Source organism: Chaetodon trifascialis, chromosome 4 (assembly GCF_039877785.1).
Source record: "Chaetodon trifascialis isolate fChaTrf1 chromosome 4, fChaTrf1.hap1, whole genome shotgun sequence".
NCBI classification, from domain to species: Eukaryota; Metazoa; Chordata; class Actinopteri; order Chaetodontiformes; family Chaetodontidae; genus Chaetodon; species Chaetodon trifascialis.
In genome coordinates, this window is record NC_092059.1 from 21,927,739 (window position 1) to 21,946,300 (window position 18,562).

Genomic DNA, 18,562 nt, shown 5'->3' on the forward strand with positions numbered 1-18,562 from the left:
TATCTTCTTCTCAGTTGTGTGTGTCTGACTATCAAACTAGACAATAAAATAAATACATGTTTTTCTTTTGCTGTATTTATTCATTTTTAATTTAAATCAAGGGTTTAACCTGACAGGCCTTACAACAATAATAATCACAACACACACACACATATACACACGGCTATTTATAACACACTGGTATGTGATGGGCATGGTATGAGATGTGTGAAAGATAACGCCTTGCATTTGTCTGTCATTTGACAGATGTGAAAGTAGGTTAGAGATGGCCATTTGTAAATAATCTACAGAAAATGTAACAAACACATATATTGTGTTGTGCATATATACAGTATGTGATGGCTTTGTGGCATTAAAGTTTTCATTGAAATTTTCAAAGACTTGCACGTCTTTCCAGTCCGTTTTTTTTTTTCCCAAAAGATGATGCTCTTCTCTCATAAATGTCATAATGATTATCCAAAATTATCATTAACATCATTGCTTTGAGGAGGATGAGGAGGAGGCCATCTAAGGACCTCCTCCTGGGAGAATTTTGGGTATCGGACAGTCATCCTTGAAACTTGCCATGTGCCTTGCCAGTGGCATTCTTAAAGGTGAGGCGAGGAGCTGCTGCGATTGGTGAAAATTTGACTTAGCTGTGCCAAACCCACTCCACGCCTTCTCCCCTCCCTCTTTCCGAGTTGCGCCACTAGATGGGACTGAGATGAGAAGGGGGAGGAGATGCGCCAGTCTGCGCTGCCACGCCAGCAGCGGAGTCAGAAATAGAGCCCTATGCGTTAAAAAGAAGAAGAGAAGGAAAGTCATACCAATGTGCCTTATTGGAGTGATGCAGGGACAATGAACCAAACAAATTGACACAAAGGGACATTATTGTCTCTGGATAGGTAGCAGATAGCTGCTGCCTATCCAGAGCCCACTGGATCCTCTCTGACCCCACCCACCCCCAGCATGGACTGTTCTCCTGCCTGTCTTCTCTGTTTTTCTGTCCTGTGTTTGGTCAGTTTCTGTACTGTACATGATCTCAACATGATCTTGGCCTCTCTGGAACCTGGCTGCAGTATCTGAAGGCTGACAATGAGTTTAACTGATTTTCTAAACCAGGGGTAGAAAAAGGCATAGATCAGAGGATTGAAACTGGAGTTACAATAGAACAGCCAACGTTGAGCTGATGACTCTTCACCATCTGTGGTGTCCTGTCCTGTTATAGAAGGAATGTAGTATGGACACAGACAAAGCATAAACACAAGAAGGATAATACCAAGAGTTCTAGCAGCTCTCATCTCTGATTTCTTAACAGTCACAGTAATTGATTTGACAGCTGAAATTTGAGACCTCATGACACGTGCCTGTGACACAGCCACCACAAACACTCTCACATAGAGAACTATGATCAGAGTAACAGGGCCGAAAAAAGTGAGAAGCAAGTGTACTGTCCCTGAAATGTAGTTTATGACAATTGTACATTCTTGGTAGCAGGAATTAGACAAATCTATCTGTGCCAAGTAATCTTTCAGTATTATAACATTGTAGATAACAGAACAGGTCCAACACAGAGACACGCAGGTTTTAACTGTGCTTGGTGTTACCATGGAAGAATAACGCAGAGGGTAACAAATAGCCACATAGCGGTCCATTGATATGAGCACCATGTTTCCAACAGAGGCAGAGGTGATGATGAAGCCACCCACGTACAGAAGAGCACATGAGATTTTATGCTGAAACCAGCAGGACTGCAGCATGGTGACTGCAGGTGGCATCACTGTAAGGCCCACCAGCAAGTCAGACACAGCCAGGGAGAGGAGGATGAGATTGGTGGGTGTCTGGAGCTGCCTGGAGGGGGAGATTAGGATTAGTGCCTCATATTCAGTGCAAATGGCTTTAGAGGACAGCAATCATTGTGAGAATACAGACAAAACATGGAATTTTACTCTTGTCAACACAGCAATGTGAAAACCAAACTCTACATACCCTACATGCCACGTAAAGCTCTATAATATCACTGAGCAACACAGTTTATGAAACAATTACTACTGTAGTTTGGTGATATTATTAAGAAGATTTTCATAATGATTGTTGCAATTGTGACACATTTTACACAAAAAAACAATGAGAATAACATTTTCATTTACAAGTGAAAATAGATTTCTGGCTTGTCTTCGACTTTTAATAACACAGCCGTATAGACGATGACTCAGAGTCGGTCTTGTTCGTATAACAGCATAAAATAAACAAAGCTTCCAACCATGAATTAAACTCATACACACTATTAGCTGTTACATTTCAAGAATTGTCTGTGCCTGAAGTGGGAGATGGAGATGATGACCAACAAGTTGAGTGTCACTGTGAGCAGAGTGATACAGGACAGCAGTGTTTTGATGAACATGGTCTCAGGAGTAACAGACATTGACCTGCAGGAGGTGTTGAGTGGAGGGATACAGAGATCAGCTGTTTCCACTGACTCCATCATCAGAGATAGTGACTGTGGATCTGAACAGAGAGCTGCAGAGGTGTAGCAGCCCTCTGATTGACCTTTTCATGAGATGAGATATTTATCTCTTCTACATTTCGTCATTCCTATTACCCATCAGCTCTCTCCTCCCCTTCATCTTCTCCACACGTCCTCCCATCAGCTTGCTTTTTGACAAGAAATATTACAAATATCAAAGCAAATACATAAGCACAAAGAAAACAAAAAACTGTTCCTCTTCTCATTTCTCAATGCTTGCAACCTCAGTTTTTTATACACTTATTTATTTTACATTATCTCCAACTATTATTAAATGAGTCTGTTTTAGAGACTCATTTTAGATTTTACTTATATTATTATGATATCTAGGTCTTTTCTTCCATTAATTTGCCCCTACTCACAATGAGACAGGACCTTTTAACTAAAAAAGATGATGGCTCAGTTGGTTGGTTGATGCAGAACCATACTCCCAGGTTATCTCCCCTGCCAGTCTGTTTACTCCTCTGTTTCAAGGCTCACATAGACCTAACGCTTTATCAACAGCCCTTTTTTCTTTTTCTCTATTTTTCTTATGCAAGTTTGACAGAAACGAACTGCAGTTCTTCTGCATCTCCTAGCAGGCTACAACCCCTAGCCTTGTGCTACAGTGGTATTGCAGATTTTATTGATCTGTCTTGAACATAGAATTTACCCAAGCAGACTTGTAATAAGTTTTTAGGATGGCTTTCTCATTTTTCATTCATTTTTTTCCTTCTCATTTAGTTCACTTATTTACACCAGACCAAGAATCATGTGCTGGTTCAGCAACAATTCGTCAGCCAAGTGTTATGCCCCAGACTAGGGGAACCAGGACACAACACAAAAGGGCTCCCCTCTTCCTCCCAGCTCCCAAGAAAGGCCGGTCACAACTTTCTGCAATCTAACAAGGTTTTTATTTATTTAATCAAGTAACAATGGCGTTGGGGAGGGCATGGCCAAAATGTAAATGTAAATGTAAATGTGCTTTATTTATACAGCCCTTTACAACAACCTTTTGGTGAACCAAAGTGCTTTACAATAAAATGAGTAAAAACAATGAGAGACAATAAAACAATAAAACCAAACAGAATGAAATACAATAAATAACATACAATAAAACAAAGTTAATGTTATCACGCTACTGGGTTGTGAAAGCCATCCTGAATAAATAAGTTTTTAATCTAGATTTGAAGAGGCCCAGATCAGAAGCCAGACGTATTTCAGCGGGGAGCTTATTCCAGAGCCTGGGAGCAGCAATGGAGAAGGCTCGGTCACCCCAATGTTTGTATTTTGACCTGGGCACTTCTAACAAGAGTTGGTTGGATGACCTCAAGGCTCTACCAGGCTCACGAACAGTTAAAAGCTCAGATAAATAAGGTGGTGCGAGGCCATTAAGAGCTTTAAAAACGAACATTAAAAGTTTAAAATCAATTCTGTATTGGACAGGAAGCCAATGAAGGGGGTTAAGAACAAGAGTGATATGCTCTCGTCTGTTTGTGTTGATTAAAAGACGGGCCGCAGCGTTTTGCACAAGTTGAAGGCGACTGAGAGAAGACTGGGAGACGCCGACATAAAGTGCATTGCAATAGTCTAATCTTGAACTGATTAGCGCATGGATGGCTTTCTCTAAGTCGTGACGGCTTAAAAACATTTTAACTTTGGCCAGTAGACGTAGCTGGAAGAAACTAGTCCTGACAACATTGTCAATTTGTTTGTCAAACTTCAGAAGACTGTCGAAAACCACTCCCAGATTTCTGACGGTCGGACTGAGTTTTGAAGACAAGGTGCCAAAGCCAGCCGTCATGATATCCCCAAACACAATGCATTCTGTCTTATCATCATTTAAGTGAAGAAAGTTTTTTGCTAGCCAGTGCTTAACACAAGCAAACAAAGAATTCTTTGCAATGTGACTGTTAGGCTTCATGGGCAGATAGATTTGTAGATCATCTACATAACAATGAAAAGAAAGGTTGTGCCTTGCAATAATTGACCCAAGTGGTAACATGTATAGGGAAAAGAGAATAGGGCCAAGAATAGAACCTTGTGGGACCCCACAGGAGAGGGAAGCACTGGAAGAGGACAAGTCACCAACCATAACAGAGTAGGTTCTGCTGGATAGATACGATATGAACCACTGCAGAGCAGTGCCGTGGATACCAACATAATTGCTCAGGCGTGACAGGAGGACTGAGTGGTCCACCGTGTCGAAGGCTGCCGTAAGGTCAAGCAGTACTAGGACAACAGGGCATTTGGCATCCACAGACAGCGCAATATCGTTGTGCACCTTTAACAGTGCAGACTCAGTGCTGTGTCGAGACCTGAACCCAGATTGAAACTTTTCAAGCACAGCACTGTTTTCCAGAAAGGACTGTAATTGTTTAAAAACAACCTTTTCTAGGACCTTAGAAAGGAAGGGCAGATGAGAAACAGGTCTAAAATTTGATAAAACTGAGGGGTCAAGATTGGGCTTTTTAAGAAGGGGCCTGACCACAGCATGTCTAAAAGCAGCCGGGAAGGTTCCTAACCTAAGGCAGGTGTTAATAAGAACCAGAAGGCTTGGCCCCACAGTATTAAAAACAGATTTTAGCACTTTGGGAGGGACAATATCCAATAAGCAATTTGTAGGTTTTTAAGGATTTCACTACATCACCTAAACAAGAAAGAGAAACCAACTCAAACTGGTCGAGTACAGCAGAGTGAGTTGGGGCAACAAGCAAGTCCTTATTAACACTCATGTTAAAACTTTTACTAGTGTCTTGTCTGACAGAGTCCACTTTGTCAACAAAATAACGCAGAAACATCTCATAAGTGGCGGTTGAGACATCAGTCACAGCAGAAATGGATGGGTTAACAACAGCATTAATAGTATTGAATAAAACCCTGGGACAATGATCGCTGCTAGAAATAATATTAGAGAGGTACTGAGATTTTGCTTCCTGTACAGCCCTTTGATAGTCAGTAAGGGAATTCCTTAACATTTCCAGTGACACATGCAGTTTGTCCTTCTTCCATCTACGTTTGGCCTGCCTGCAGCGTTGCCTAATAGTGCGGGTGGTGTCGTTCAACCAGGGATCCGTTCTTAGCTTGGCAGATTTTTCCCTGAAAGGGGCAATGGAGTCCAGAATCCCAGTGCAAGTGGAGTGGAAGAAGGAAAGAAAATTATCAGGACAGAGAGTGGAAGCCAAGCCATTCGAGGCAAATAACTGTGAGTCCTTGAAAGCAGCAGTAAACTCATCAGCCGTGTAGGAAGTGATGATGCGCCGCTGACAAGATGGAACAAGAGGTTTGCTAACTGACTGGGGGGCTGACAGTTCAAAAATAACCGGGAAATGATCTGAGATTGCAGTCTCAGCAATGTCTTTGATGGAAACTGAAAGCCCAAGCGAAATAACAGGGTCCAAGGTGTGCCCAAGATGGTGCGTTGGTTTATCCACTGATTGTGTCAGGTTAAAAGTTTCCAACAGGCGTTTGAAGTCAGTGGCGAGTTGGTCAGATGGACAGCAAACATGAACATTAAAATCACCGCAAATCAGGAGCTTATCACATTTTGGGAGAGTATCTGCCAAAAACTCAGAAAACTCATGAATGAAGTCCTTGTTATATTTCAGAGGGCGATAAACAACACCGCACAACACAGGACTTGTGAACTCCACCACAAACAGCTGCAGTTCAAAAGAGGAGTATGCATCTGAGGGAAGAAGCCGGCATTTAAAACTGTCATTGAACACAGCAGCAAACCCACCCCCTCAACCCGAAAGTCGTGGTGAGTTGAAGACAGAACAGCTGGGTGGGAGGAGCTCAGAGAGGGCGCTGTTTTCGTGTGGTTTCAACCAGGTTTCAGTCAAAAGGAGAAAATCCAAAGAATTCGAAGTAAAAAAGTCATTTAAAATGAAAGTCTTATTTACAACAGACCTAGGGCTCTATTTTCGACTCCGGCGCTGGCGCGGCGCATTGGTATTTTCGAGCGGCGCAGGCAGGCGCATGGCGCATTTGGTATTTTGGTAGACTGAGGCGTACATAGGTGCGCCAGGATGGGCGTTGCGGCGCAGTAGGGGGGAGGTGTCGGCATAATGAGCCGGCGCATTGGAATTTTAGACCATTTCGGTCTGCGCTGGCGCCGTAAAAGTGCGCTGAAAGCTCGCCACCTCAGACCTGGTCAACTCTGTGCGCCGGCGGCGCAAGTGGATTTTCGTAAACTGGCGGAGTCGTGCGCTCAAGTCACCAGTACCTCACAGTCAGGTTTCCACAGTGTCTGGCATTTCACTGCGATCAATTATTAGCAACAGCCGCGATTCAATGCAACTGTCTGAGTCAGCACATACAGTCAGACATGAATTTATATATTTTGATTGGTATTTCATCTGACCACGTCGAAAGCGCGTTTGGCACGCGTAATGGTCACTCAACCTGACCGAATGTACACAGGTGAAACAGGGATGTCTGGTGATCTGTGACTCAAATTGCCTGGTGACAAACGTGTATGCCACTTTCCCCGGGTCGGTACACGACTCGTTCATCCGGCGAATTCTATCATTCAATTCAATTCAATTCAATTCAATTCAATTCAATTTTATTTGTATAGCGCCAAATCACAACAGAAGTTGTCTCAGGACACTTTCCATATAGAGCTGGTACAGACCAAGCTCTTTTATCTACAAAGAAACCAACAATTCCCCCATGAGCAAGCACTTGGCGACAGTGGCGAGGAAAAACTTCCTTTTAACAGGCAGAAACCTCGAGCAGAACCAGACTCTGGGTGGGCGGCCATCTGCCTCGACCGGTTGGGTGAGAGAGGAAGAGCAAGAGAGGGAGAGTGAGACAGACAGACAGACAGACAGACAGACAGACAGACAGACAGACAGACAGACAGACAGAAATGCAGTCAGAGAGAGAGAGAGAGAGACAGAGACAGAGACAGAGACAGAGAGACAGACATGCAGTCACAGTAACAGTGACAGTGGATGTAATAACAGCAGTAGCAGTTGCAGTGGATGTCAGGCAGGGCCAAGGCAGGAGATGCAGCTGAAATCCACAATCCAGATTCAGCCACTGTCCATGGGAACCTGCAAGACGACAGGGGGACACCCCTTTGGATGTGTGGCTGCTAGGTAATAACGATTATCCACTGAAAACGTGATGACGCCATATATCACACCGTCAAAAAGATGGCAGCGTGGTTTTAACGGTGTTTTCAGCAGTGCTCGGTCAGTCATCGAACACACACTGCGATCAATAATTAGCAACAGCGACGATTCAATGCAAATGTCTGAGTCAGCACATACAGTCAGACCTAAATTTATATATTTTGATCAGTATCTCATCTGACCACATCGCAAGCCGTGGCATCCTACAGAGCATATATACTGCATCTATCTCAGAGCACTGGAGAGACAGAGAGAGAGACACACATGAAAAAATGTAAGTGATGATCGTTGTCTGCTATTACCCACGTCATTTCATTCCAAATACAAATGTTATCATTGTAATGCTTAACGTTATCTGCAACGATGGAGTACATCATTGCTTTGAGGAGGATGAGGATGAGGATGAGGATTTACCATCTAAGGACCTTATATTTAGACATCAGAATCAGAATCAGAAATCCTTCATTTATTGATATTAATTGTTTTTGTTGCAGTGCTCCTTCCAAGAATATAATTAGAAAAAAAATAGGAAAGAAAGAAAATAGAGAGAACTATATAAAAAGCAAATATAAAAACAAAATATTTATATTGTGTGTGTGTGTGTGTGTGTGTGTGTGTGTGTGTGTGTGTGTGTGTGTGTGTATATACTGAGAAAAAATAAACTGTATATACAAACAGGTGTGCAAAGTAATACAAACGGATGTCAGAAGACATGAGTGACGTAAACCACTATACTCTGAAACAATCATTGTCAGGGAAGATGGAGGTATAACAGTCTTGGTTTGGAAAGCTATTGAATATTCAGTTGTAAAGGAATAGTCTTGTATTGGATCAATAGATCATGTGGCATAATTTGTTTAAAAAGCCTAACACAGTAGATGCCAAAATTGAATTAATTAAGACCTATGTTCACAATAATTATAATCTGTGCTGCTGTGCTCTATCCAGAGTACACAAAGCTCAGACAGAAGTAGTGTCTCTTATCCACAAGCTTGTTGTCAGAACAAACAAAATTTCTACTTTATTGTTGGTCAAGTTGTCAAATCAAATATGATGCTGAAAAACATTACTATGAAAATTGTTGCTGTAACATAAAAAACCAAATGATTATTTTCAACACATGACTGTACACTGACACTGTCAAGAAATAAATTGTCATGTTGAATTGATAATTTGTGCTTTGTTTTTCTTCCCTGACACCTGCATGACTTTATATCAATGTGTCCTTAAATAACACATTCAGCACACTCTTTCTCACCAGATTTTTTTATTCTTTCTTTTCCGGGATTGTTAACAAAGGACTGTCAGTGTTTGCAAAATGATGACTGACATATTACATCATAAAGAAAATAAAATGTATGGTTTTAAAAAAATCAATAAGTTCTTTGTATGTCCAGAGAGACCAGTCCTCTTCCACAGAGTCAACACATTACACCACCATGTTCTACAGTAGCCCAGAACAGACAAAAGGCATTTTACATTTCTCACATTCTAAGCAGCCAATGTAGGAGAGGGTGAGGTGAGGGGAATTCAGTTACTTTCAATCTGACCTAACCACTAGATTGCCACTAAATCCTAAGAACACGTGTTCTTTGCACATACTGGGCTCTATTTTCGTCCCCGCCGCTGGTGGGGCGCAGGGTGCGCACCCCACGCAGTGGTATTTTTGTGCAGCGCAGGCGGGCGCACAGCGCACTTGGTATTTTGGTAAACCGAGGTGCACAGTTACGCCAGGATGGGCGTTGCGGTGCAGTAGGGGAGGTGTCAGCATAATCAGCCGGCAGATTTGGATTTTTGGTCCATTTTGGTCCACACCGGCGGCGCAAAAGTGCGCTGAAAGCTCGCCACCCCAGACCTGGTCATCTCTGTGCGCCAGTGGTGCACTGCTGGGCAAGTGGATTTTCGAGTTGTGCGCTCACGTCACCAAGACCTCACAGGCAGGTTTCCACAGTGTGACCTACTTGTCAGATTGCTCTCATTTTGTACGCGTTAATGACAACTCCTCTGTGCTCGCTAAAGTCAGCTTTGGAGTTCCGCAGGGTTCTGTGCTCGGACCAATTCTATTCAACTTATATATGCTTCCTTTAGGTAAGATTATCAGGAAGCACTCAATAAATTTTCATTGCTATGCAGATGATACCCAGCTATATTTATCAATGAAGCCGGAAGAAACCAGTCAGTTAACTAGACTACACGCATGTCTTCAGGACTTAAAGACCTGGATGACCTGCAATTTTCTGATGCTAAACTCGGACAAAACTGAAGTTATAGTCGTAGGCCCTAAACATCTTAGAAAGTCACTTTCTGATGACATAGCAGTTATGGATGGCATTGCGCTGGCCTCCAGCATCACTGTAAAGAATCTGGGAGTCATCTTTGACCAAGACATGTCCTTTCACTCCCATGTAAAACAAATTTCAAGGACTGCCTTTTTTCACCTACGTGATATCGAAAAAATCAGCCGTATTTTGTCTTGAAATGATGCAGACAAACTAGTCCATGCATTCGTAACTTCCAGGCTGGATTATTGCAATTCCTTATTATCAGGCTGCCCAAATTCGTTGCTGAATATTCTCCAGTTGCTCCAGAATGCTGCAGCATGTGTTCTGACAAAAACCAGGAAGAGAGATCATATTTCTCCAATACTCGCCACTTTGCACTGGCTCCCTGTAAAGTTTAGAATAGAGTTTAAAATTCTCCTCCCTACTTACAAAGCCATAAATGGCCAGGCACCTTCTTATCTTAAAGAGTTCATAGTACCTTATTACCCCACTCGAATACTGCGTTCTCAGAATGCAGGTCTACTAAAGGTTCCTAAAGTCTCAAAAAGCAGAACAGGAGTCAGAGCTTTTAGCTATCAAGCTCCTCTCCTGTGGAACCATCTTCCAGTCTTTGTCCGGGAAGCAGACACTGTCTCTACATTTAAGAGTAGGCTTAAAACTTTCCTTTTTGATAAAGCTTATAGTTATGGCTGGCTCAGGCTGGTCCTGGACCAGCCCCTAGTTAAGCTGCTATAGGATTAGACTGTCGGGGGACCTCCAAAGATACACCGAGCTCCTCTGTCCTTCTGTCCCTCTCCATCTGCACGCTTTCATGTCCTACCACGGCGTGTTACTAACTTAGCTCCTTCCCCGGAGTCTCTGTGCTTTGTCGTCTCGCAGGTTCCACAGTGGCTGAATCTGGATTGTGGATTGCAGCTGCGTCTCCTGCCTTGGCCCTGCCTGACATCCACTGCAACTGCTACTGCTGTTATTAAATCCACTGTCACTGTGACTGCATGTCTGTCTGTCTCTCTCTCTCTGTCTCTGTTATGTGAGTACACACACCAAGACCAGAGGAAGGTGAACTCTCAGGGATGGCTTGAGAGAATTCAAAACTAAGGCAGGTAAATTCAACAGAAGGTTTATTAACAAAAGGTGTCCACAAAAACGGGTAAACGAAAAGCGAGAGCACAAAAACACTCTGCAACGTCCAACTAAAGGTGTCCTCCAAAACGGGAAAAACTAAAGGCGAGAGCAAACAAACACTCTGCACAGAGCAACTAAAGGTGTCCACAAAAACTAAAGGCGAGAGCAAACAAACACTCTGCTGGAAGCTCCAACTCCTCTCACGACCGAGGCTAGGCTGGGCTGAGGGCTTATCCACAGGGCAAAAGGCTCCTGGAAGAGGGCAGACAAAAACACAGGTCAGAATGGACCGGACGCACACAGAAGTAAAGTCTACTGACAGAGGAAAGACAGACTACCACGGAGGTAAGCAGACGAGTACTGGAGGGAAAAGCCTGGGTTAAATGCAGCTGCTGATGAGCTGATGATCTGCAGGTGTGAGAGGAGGCAGGCAGGTGGAGCTTGACTGGCAGGTGCAGCCTTATTGCACGGTCCTGGACAGACAGGGGGAGACAAACAGACAAAACACACTGGGGAAAACAGGGGAAAATGACACAAAAGGGAGAGACACACTGCCAGGTCCTAACAGTCTCTCTCTCTGACTGCATTTCTGTCTGTCTGTCTGTCTGTCTGTCTGTCTGTCTGTCTGTCTGTCTGTCTGTCTGTCTCACTCTCCCTTTCTTGCTCTCCCTCTCTCACCCAACTGGTCGAGGCAGATGGCCGCCCACCCAGAGCCTGGTTCTGCCCGAGGTTTCTGCCTGTTAAAAGGAAGTTTTTCCTTGCCACTGTCGCCAAGTGCTTGCTCATGGGGGAATTGTTGGTTTCTTTGTAGATAAAAGAGCTTGGTCTGTACCAGCTCTATATAGAAAGTGTCCTGAGACAACTTCTGTTGTGATTTGGCGCTATACAAATAAAATAAAATTGAATTGAAATTGAAATTTTTTGAGTATTCATCTCAAATGTCCCAGAAATTGTGCATTTATGTGTGCAAAAACCAAATTGTTGCGGTGTGCAAAGGTGGGGTGGGGGCCAGGGATTTCTTGCTTGGAGCCCCAAGAGACCCTAGCAACACCACTGATGCTGATGATACACAGCTGTATATTTCCATGTCTCCTGATGACACAGGGCCACTCGATGCCCCTTTTAACTGTATTTTAGACATCAAATCCTGGATAGCAGAAAACTTCCTACAGCTCAACCAGGACAAAACTGAAGTTTTAATCATTGGTCCTGAGGCCCAGAGGGTGAAACTTTTACCAAAGCTGCAAACATTGTCTTTACATCCATCCAATCATGTAAAAAATCTGGGGGTCATTTTTGACACTGAGCTCAATTTTATTCAACACATTAAATGTGTTACAAAAACAGGATATTATCGTTTAAAGAATGTAGCCAGAGTCCGCCCGTTTCTCTCTCAGGCAAACACAGAGATGCTGATGCATGCTTTCATCTCCAGTCGTATTGATTATTGCAATGCCATGCTTTCTGGTCTTCCGAAAAGAAATATCACAAGTTTACAGCTTCTACAGAACTATGCTGCATGTACCCTTACGAGGTCCAGAGGGCAGGCACATATTACATTGGTTTTAGAATCACTGCATTTGCTCCCTGTGTGTTTAAGGATCGATTTCAAAGTTCTGGTAATGGTTTTTAGATGTCTTAGGGGTCTTGGGTCTTCTTATCTTTCAGAATTGCTTTTACCTTATGCACCCTCGCGGACCCTGAGGTCCTCTGACACCGGCCTTCTATCTATTCCCAGAGTAAAGACGCAAACGCACGGTGAGGCATCTTTCCAGCTTTATGGCCCCCGATTGTGGAACAGCCTGCCAGAGGACCTGAGGGCCGCAGAGAACATTGATACTTTTAAAAATAGGCTCAAGACCTACCTTTTTAATTTGGTTTTTAACTCATGTTCTTAATATAGTTCATCTGGCTTTTAATGTTCTTCTTATACATTCTAATAATCTATACTTTTATTTTGGCTTTTAACTAAATGTTTTTAAATGTATATTAGCTTTCATTGATGCCCTTATATATTTTTATTTTAAATGTTTTTATATTTTTATCCCATATATCCAGTGTTTCCTCAGTGGGGGCCCTCTGCGCTGGGGGCTGTTATCAGCTGGTGCTGGGATGTCTCTTCTTGTGGGGCACACTGGGTGGGGTGGGGTGGGTGGGGGCTCTGTGGCTCTGTGGTGGTGCTCCGCTGAAGTGCTGTGGGTCTACCTGATTTTTGTTGGAGTGCACCCGAGCTGTGGCGTTTTGGCCTGGGCTGTGGGCAGCCCCCAGTGCTAGCAGTGCTGTTTTTAGCTTCAGCTGGTTCCTGTGTATTCCGCCAGTGTGTGTGTGTGTGTGTGTGTGTGTGTGTGTGTGTGTGTGTGCTTGCGTGCATACGTGCATGTGTGTGTACGTGCGTGTGTGTGTGTGTGTGTGTTTGTGTGTGTGTGTGTGTGTGTGTGTGTGTGTGTGTGTGTGTGTGAGAGAGGGAGAGATTGAGAGAGAGAGTCGTGGGGTGGGGGTCTGGGGGTTGCGGTGGGGGTGGGGGGGTGCTTTTAACATGTAAAGCACTTTGTGCTACATTTTATGTATGAAAATGTTCTATAAATAAACATTGATTGATTGATTGATTGATTATGTCTCCCAATTACCCAGGTGAAATGAATTCATGCATAACATTTGTTTGGCGCTATGACAGACAAGACATTTGCTGTGTTGTCCGTTTCTTGTCTAAAACCTGCATGTCTACGTTTTCAGAATTGTCTGAAATAATTTTCAAACAAATTTGACACAGAACTTCCCTAGGCTACGCCTTGTTCGACGCCACTGGCAATACGCCAGAGAGTGTAGAGCACTCCAACAGGACGGACACAAACAAGCCCGTATTTCTGATTTGTTCATCAAGAAGAGAGTCATTTGAGGTCACGAAAATTTCCAGGACAACCATGACTGACTACCAGATGAGATGATCTGTAATTGCTTAATCTGTGCCGTTGAAACTGGAAAATGCAAACGAGCCGCCTTTGTCATTTGTGGAGAAGACACCATGGAATCAATGTTTCTTGCCAAACTTTAAATCGAAGGTTACTTCTGCATGGTTACTGAGCAAGACGAGTGACCAAGTGTCCACACCTAACTGTTCAGCACAGAGTTGCTCGACTTCACTGGGCGAGGGAGCACAAAAGATTACAGCTTGGGCACTGGTGACATGTTATCTTTATGGAAAAGAGCCGCTATATCCTTAACCATGCAGATGGATGACGACAGGTTCTGCAATTACCTGGTGAAAACCTTTGCGATGACTGCATCCATGAAACCCCTCAAGGTGGTGGCGCCTCAGTGATGGTATGAGCCGGTATTTATAATGGAGGAAAGACACCATTGGTGGTGCTGGATGGAAACGTCAAAGTCATTGTGTACAGAGACATCCTAGAGAACAATACGTCCCACATGCAAGGCGAGTCTATGGGAACAACTTTCATCTGCAAGACGACAACACTAGAGCACATAGGGCAGCTGCAGTGAGAGAATATGTTGATGCAGAGGAGGTGCAGCAGATGCCATTGCCACTTGCTCCCCGATATGAACCTTATTAAGCATACCTGGGATGCCTTAGGCCAAGCCATCAATGGGAGGGAGAATATTCCTCAAACTCTACAGGAGTTAGCACAAGCTCTAACTGAACAGCAGGATGCCCTGCCCACTGACAACATCAACAAGCTTGTGGACAGTATGCCACTACGTCTTAATGCACTGTTCCGTGTCAGGAGTGGCCATACTTGATATTAGTGACTGTGTGACATTGGAAAGAGTAATATTGGACGTTCATATGCGTGAAATCTTCTCCAATATGTGTTTCCTGTTAAACTGACCAAGGCTGAAGAATTTAAACAAAGCCTTAATCCTATTGTTTCAATATCCCAAATTTTATTGTTATTATTATTAATTCAGTTTTGAGAAGATATACACTTTCTCTGTCATTGTCACAACCATTTCATGGAAAGAGGTAAAAAATATTTTATTCCAACTTTAGGAGCAACAGTGTACAACAGGCTTGTCCCTGTGACAATTGTATGATGATATAAATTCACAGATATTTGCATATTTATTTATTAAGGATGTAACAATTTAAAGAATCAATATAAATTCTGTATACACTAATTTATAAATACATGTTTTCAAGTCATTTTTCTTTCTTTCTTTCTTTCTTTCTTTCTTTCTTTCTTTTTTCTTTCTTTTTTTTTTTTTTTTTCAATTTTGCAATAAATATCATATCATGGACTTTAAATCGGCATATTATCATACCGTGCATTTTTAGTATCATTACATCTCCACCATGCAGTATATTTTCCTTCTGGTGTACGATGTAACTACTCACATGACATCTTTTTAACAATACCAAAAATGAATAAAATAAATTTTTGAAACATTAAATCATCCTACGGAGCCCCTATAAAGTCCTGAAAAGGTATATTTTTTTATCTTGTGCGAACAAGTTATTATCTTGTGCGCATAAGATAATTAAGTTGTGCGAACAAGTTATTATATTGTGCGCACAAGATAATTAAGTTGTGCGAACAAGTTATTATCTTGTGCGCACAAGATTAATATATTGTAGGAACAAGTTATAATCATCTTGAAACAATTTAATATCTGCATAGTAAAGGCATAATAGGTACGTTTTGAGTACTACCTAAGTTGTGTTTATAGCTTTTAAGAATTTGTTGATTTCTCAAGTATTTTTGAAACATGGCAGCATTTTATTGCTTTCTTTGACCAGTCAGTTTGATATGTTTTTGGTGGGTTAGCTGGTTGAAGATAGTCTATGTGATTGTCGTCTTCAGTTTTCTTTTAGATTATTTTCGGTAAGTTGGGTGCAGCCGTGAAAACTTTTGGTTCTTTGCAGATCTTATTTGTAGCAAAAACCCACTTCAGTCAGAAAAAGGTGCATTTTGTCCTTCTGTCCTCCCTGGAATGCTCTTGGGGCAAAGCCCAAGAGTAAATCAGTTGATATGGGGAGATGTCCAACAGGTAGAACCCAGTGCCCGGAGATCTGTGATGCGACAGGCTGGCCTGCATTAACATCCTACTCAACACCTGTGCAGAGCTCTCAAACCAGCTAGTGTGCAGTTACAAAATCGGTTTGCTCTACTACTGCAGGACCCCGGATCCCTAACTAAAAACCTGGATAACTTCTCGGACTCACAGAGAAGGGTAAGGCCTGACAGGAAGTCAGAAGCTAGAAAGCTACAAGGAAAGCTACTGACTGGTCCTGAGACTCTGATTGTTGGTGATTCTGCTATTAAAGATGTGGGAAGAATGTACAACAGAAACACAAAAGTGTTGTGCTTTCCTGATGATACAGTCTCCAACATGACCGACAAAATCCTCAGTATTGTTGCAGAAATTCCAACTCTGAAATACCTTGTACTGCACACAGGGGCAAATGATATTGTGAAACAACAATCTGAAGTGCTCAAATGAGATTTAGGTAAACTGCTAAATACAGTGAGCTCTCTGAATGCTGAAGTCTTCTTCAGTGCGCCTTTACCACCAGTCAGAGGAGGAGGAGAGAGATTCAGCAGATTGTTGGCAGTAAACAGATGGCTTTCAACTGCATGTGATGTCCACTCAGTGCATTTTATTGACAATTTCAACTTTTTCTGGGACTGCAGACATTTTTTCAAAGGAGACGGACTTTCCCTAAACAAGTCAGGAGTAAACCTTTTTGCCACCAACCTATCTTTCTTCCTGCGTCACACTGTTCCCACTCCCAAGGACAAGAGACAAGAGGAATCCAAACAAAAGCAGCAAACACCAAAACATGAAGGAAAACCAACTCTCCCCCCACCTGTGTGCTCTAACCATGAGGGATGCCAGAGCAAAAAAGCAGATGCCTCATGTCCTCCACCAGAGGCCACTGCTCGTGAGGATTCATTGACTCCAACCACTAAAACTCCACCTAGGCCACCATCTCCAACTGCTCAAACTCCATCCAACTCATCATCTTCACTGGGTATCCCATCACCCTCCTCCCCCCTACTGGAGTTTACTGACCAAATGAACAAACTTGTCAGTGCTGGTATCAGGCTTACTCCTCGCCCATCTGGGATCCTGTCCCCCCAAATTCCACCCCACCCCCTCCAACCACTCTGTCCCCCTCCACCACCACAGCGCCAACGGGCACCCCCTCCACCCCCTCCTTGGCTTGATCTGAACCTACTCCAGTCCCCTAGTAAGAGCCCAGCACAGCCACCTATTTGTGTTGGTAACTGATGTGTTCTGGGTCCAGCTTTTAAGGCAAATGTTATGCCTGACTTTTCCAAGGAAAAGCCAGGGCCCATTGTGCCGGAAGCTTCATTGATTCATGTCTCAATAGGTAGGGGGAGAAGATCGGTCCATCTCTCCAGAAACATCACATCATCGAATTTAACATGTATTCCATGTCAGCCACAGTATGTTCTAAAACATGGGAATGTTAGACTTTTTAGCACATTTAACTTAGCTCTTTTAAATGTTAGGTCTTTGGCAGGCAAATCATTCTTAATCAATGACTTTATCAGTCAGTTTGAATCTTTTAAATATGTTGCCATTCAATCAAAGTTTCCCTGTCGATCAGTCTTCATAACCATCTACAAGCCCCCTAAATACAATGCAAAGTTTTCTGATGAGTTTGCCAATCTACTGTCTGTTGTTTGTATTGATTTTGACTGTGTTGTGTTAGTGGGTGACTTCAACATTCATGTTGATAATCTCAAAGATGGATGTGCTAAAGAACTTTTAAACATCCTGGATCATTTTGGCCTATCTCAGCACGTAACACATTCAACACATAACAAAGGGCATATATTAGATTTGGTTATCTCCAAAGGGCTTAATATCTCTGAGGTTGTGGTGACGGATGTTGCTCTTTCTGATCACTACTGTCTCTGTCTGTCATTTAAAATGGCCACACCTGCTATTCTTGACAAAAGTGGAAAAGAGGTAATCAAAAAGCGTTATATTAATGATAATACCTGTGCAGTCTTCACTCAGTCTTTTATACCATCACCAACACTGCCCTCAGCTTCAACTGATGACCTTGTAAATAATTTCAGTTCCAAAGTTATGACTATTATTGACTCCATTGCCCCATTTAAGACCAAAGTTCTGTCAGGAAGGAAAAAGGCACCTTGGAGAAATACCACACTGGTCAAAGTCCAGAAAAGAGTCTGCAGACTGGCAGAGCACAGGTGGCAAAAAAACAAACTCCACGTTAACTATGAGATTTACAAAAACTCCACACCTATAACCATGAACTAAAGAAGGCAAGGCAAGCATTCTTCTCAGAGATTATCAACAGAAACTGTAATAATGCCCACACTTTGTTTTCTGTTGTGGATAGACTGACAAACCCCACAGCATCAGTCCCTCCTGAGCTGCTATCCAACAAGTCATGCAATGATTTTGCAGCCTTTTTTTACAGATAAAATTTCAAGGATAAGACAAACAGTGTGCAGCTCCAACTCAGGCAAAATGATAAGTCCATTTGTGCCTTCTTGTTCTCCAGT

General features: G+C 42.8%; 3 protein-coding genes across 3 annotated transcripts in view; 1 reads left to right on the forward strand and 2 right to left on the reverse strand.

Annotated features, from left to right (window-relative positions):
• LOC139329877 (mitochondrial adenyl nucleotide antiporter SLC25A24-like) overlaps nucleotides 1–18,562 on the reverse strand; it is a 378,717-nt gene that overhangs the window by 42,315 nt on the left and 317,840 nt on the right. The window lies entirely within an intron of this gene.
• LOC139329891 (EEIG family member 2-like) overlaps nucleotides 1–18,562 on the forward strand; it is a 354,478-nt gene that overhangs the window by 30,168 nt on the left and 305,748 nt on the right. The gene's annotated exons all lie outside the window — the stretch shown is intronic.
• On the reverse strand, nucleotides 903–2,464 carry LOC139330116 (trace amine-associated receptor 13c-like). The gene is made up of 2 exons (XM_070960854.1): nucleotides 2,298–2,464; nucleotides 903–1,830 (listed from the first exon to the last, which is right to left on the reverse strand). The coding sequence occupies exons 1-2, from the start codon at nucleotides 2,462–2,464 to the stop codon at nucleotides 903–905; spliced, it is 1,095 nt and encodes a 364-aa protein (XP_070816955.1).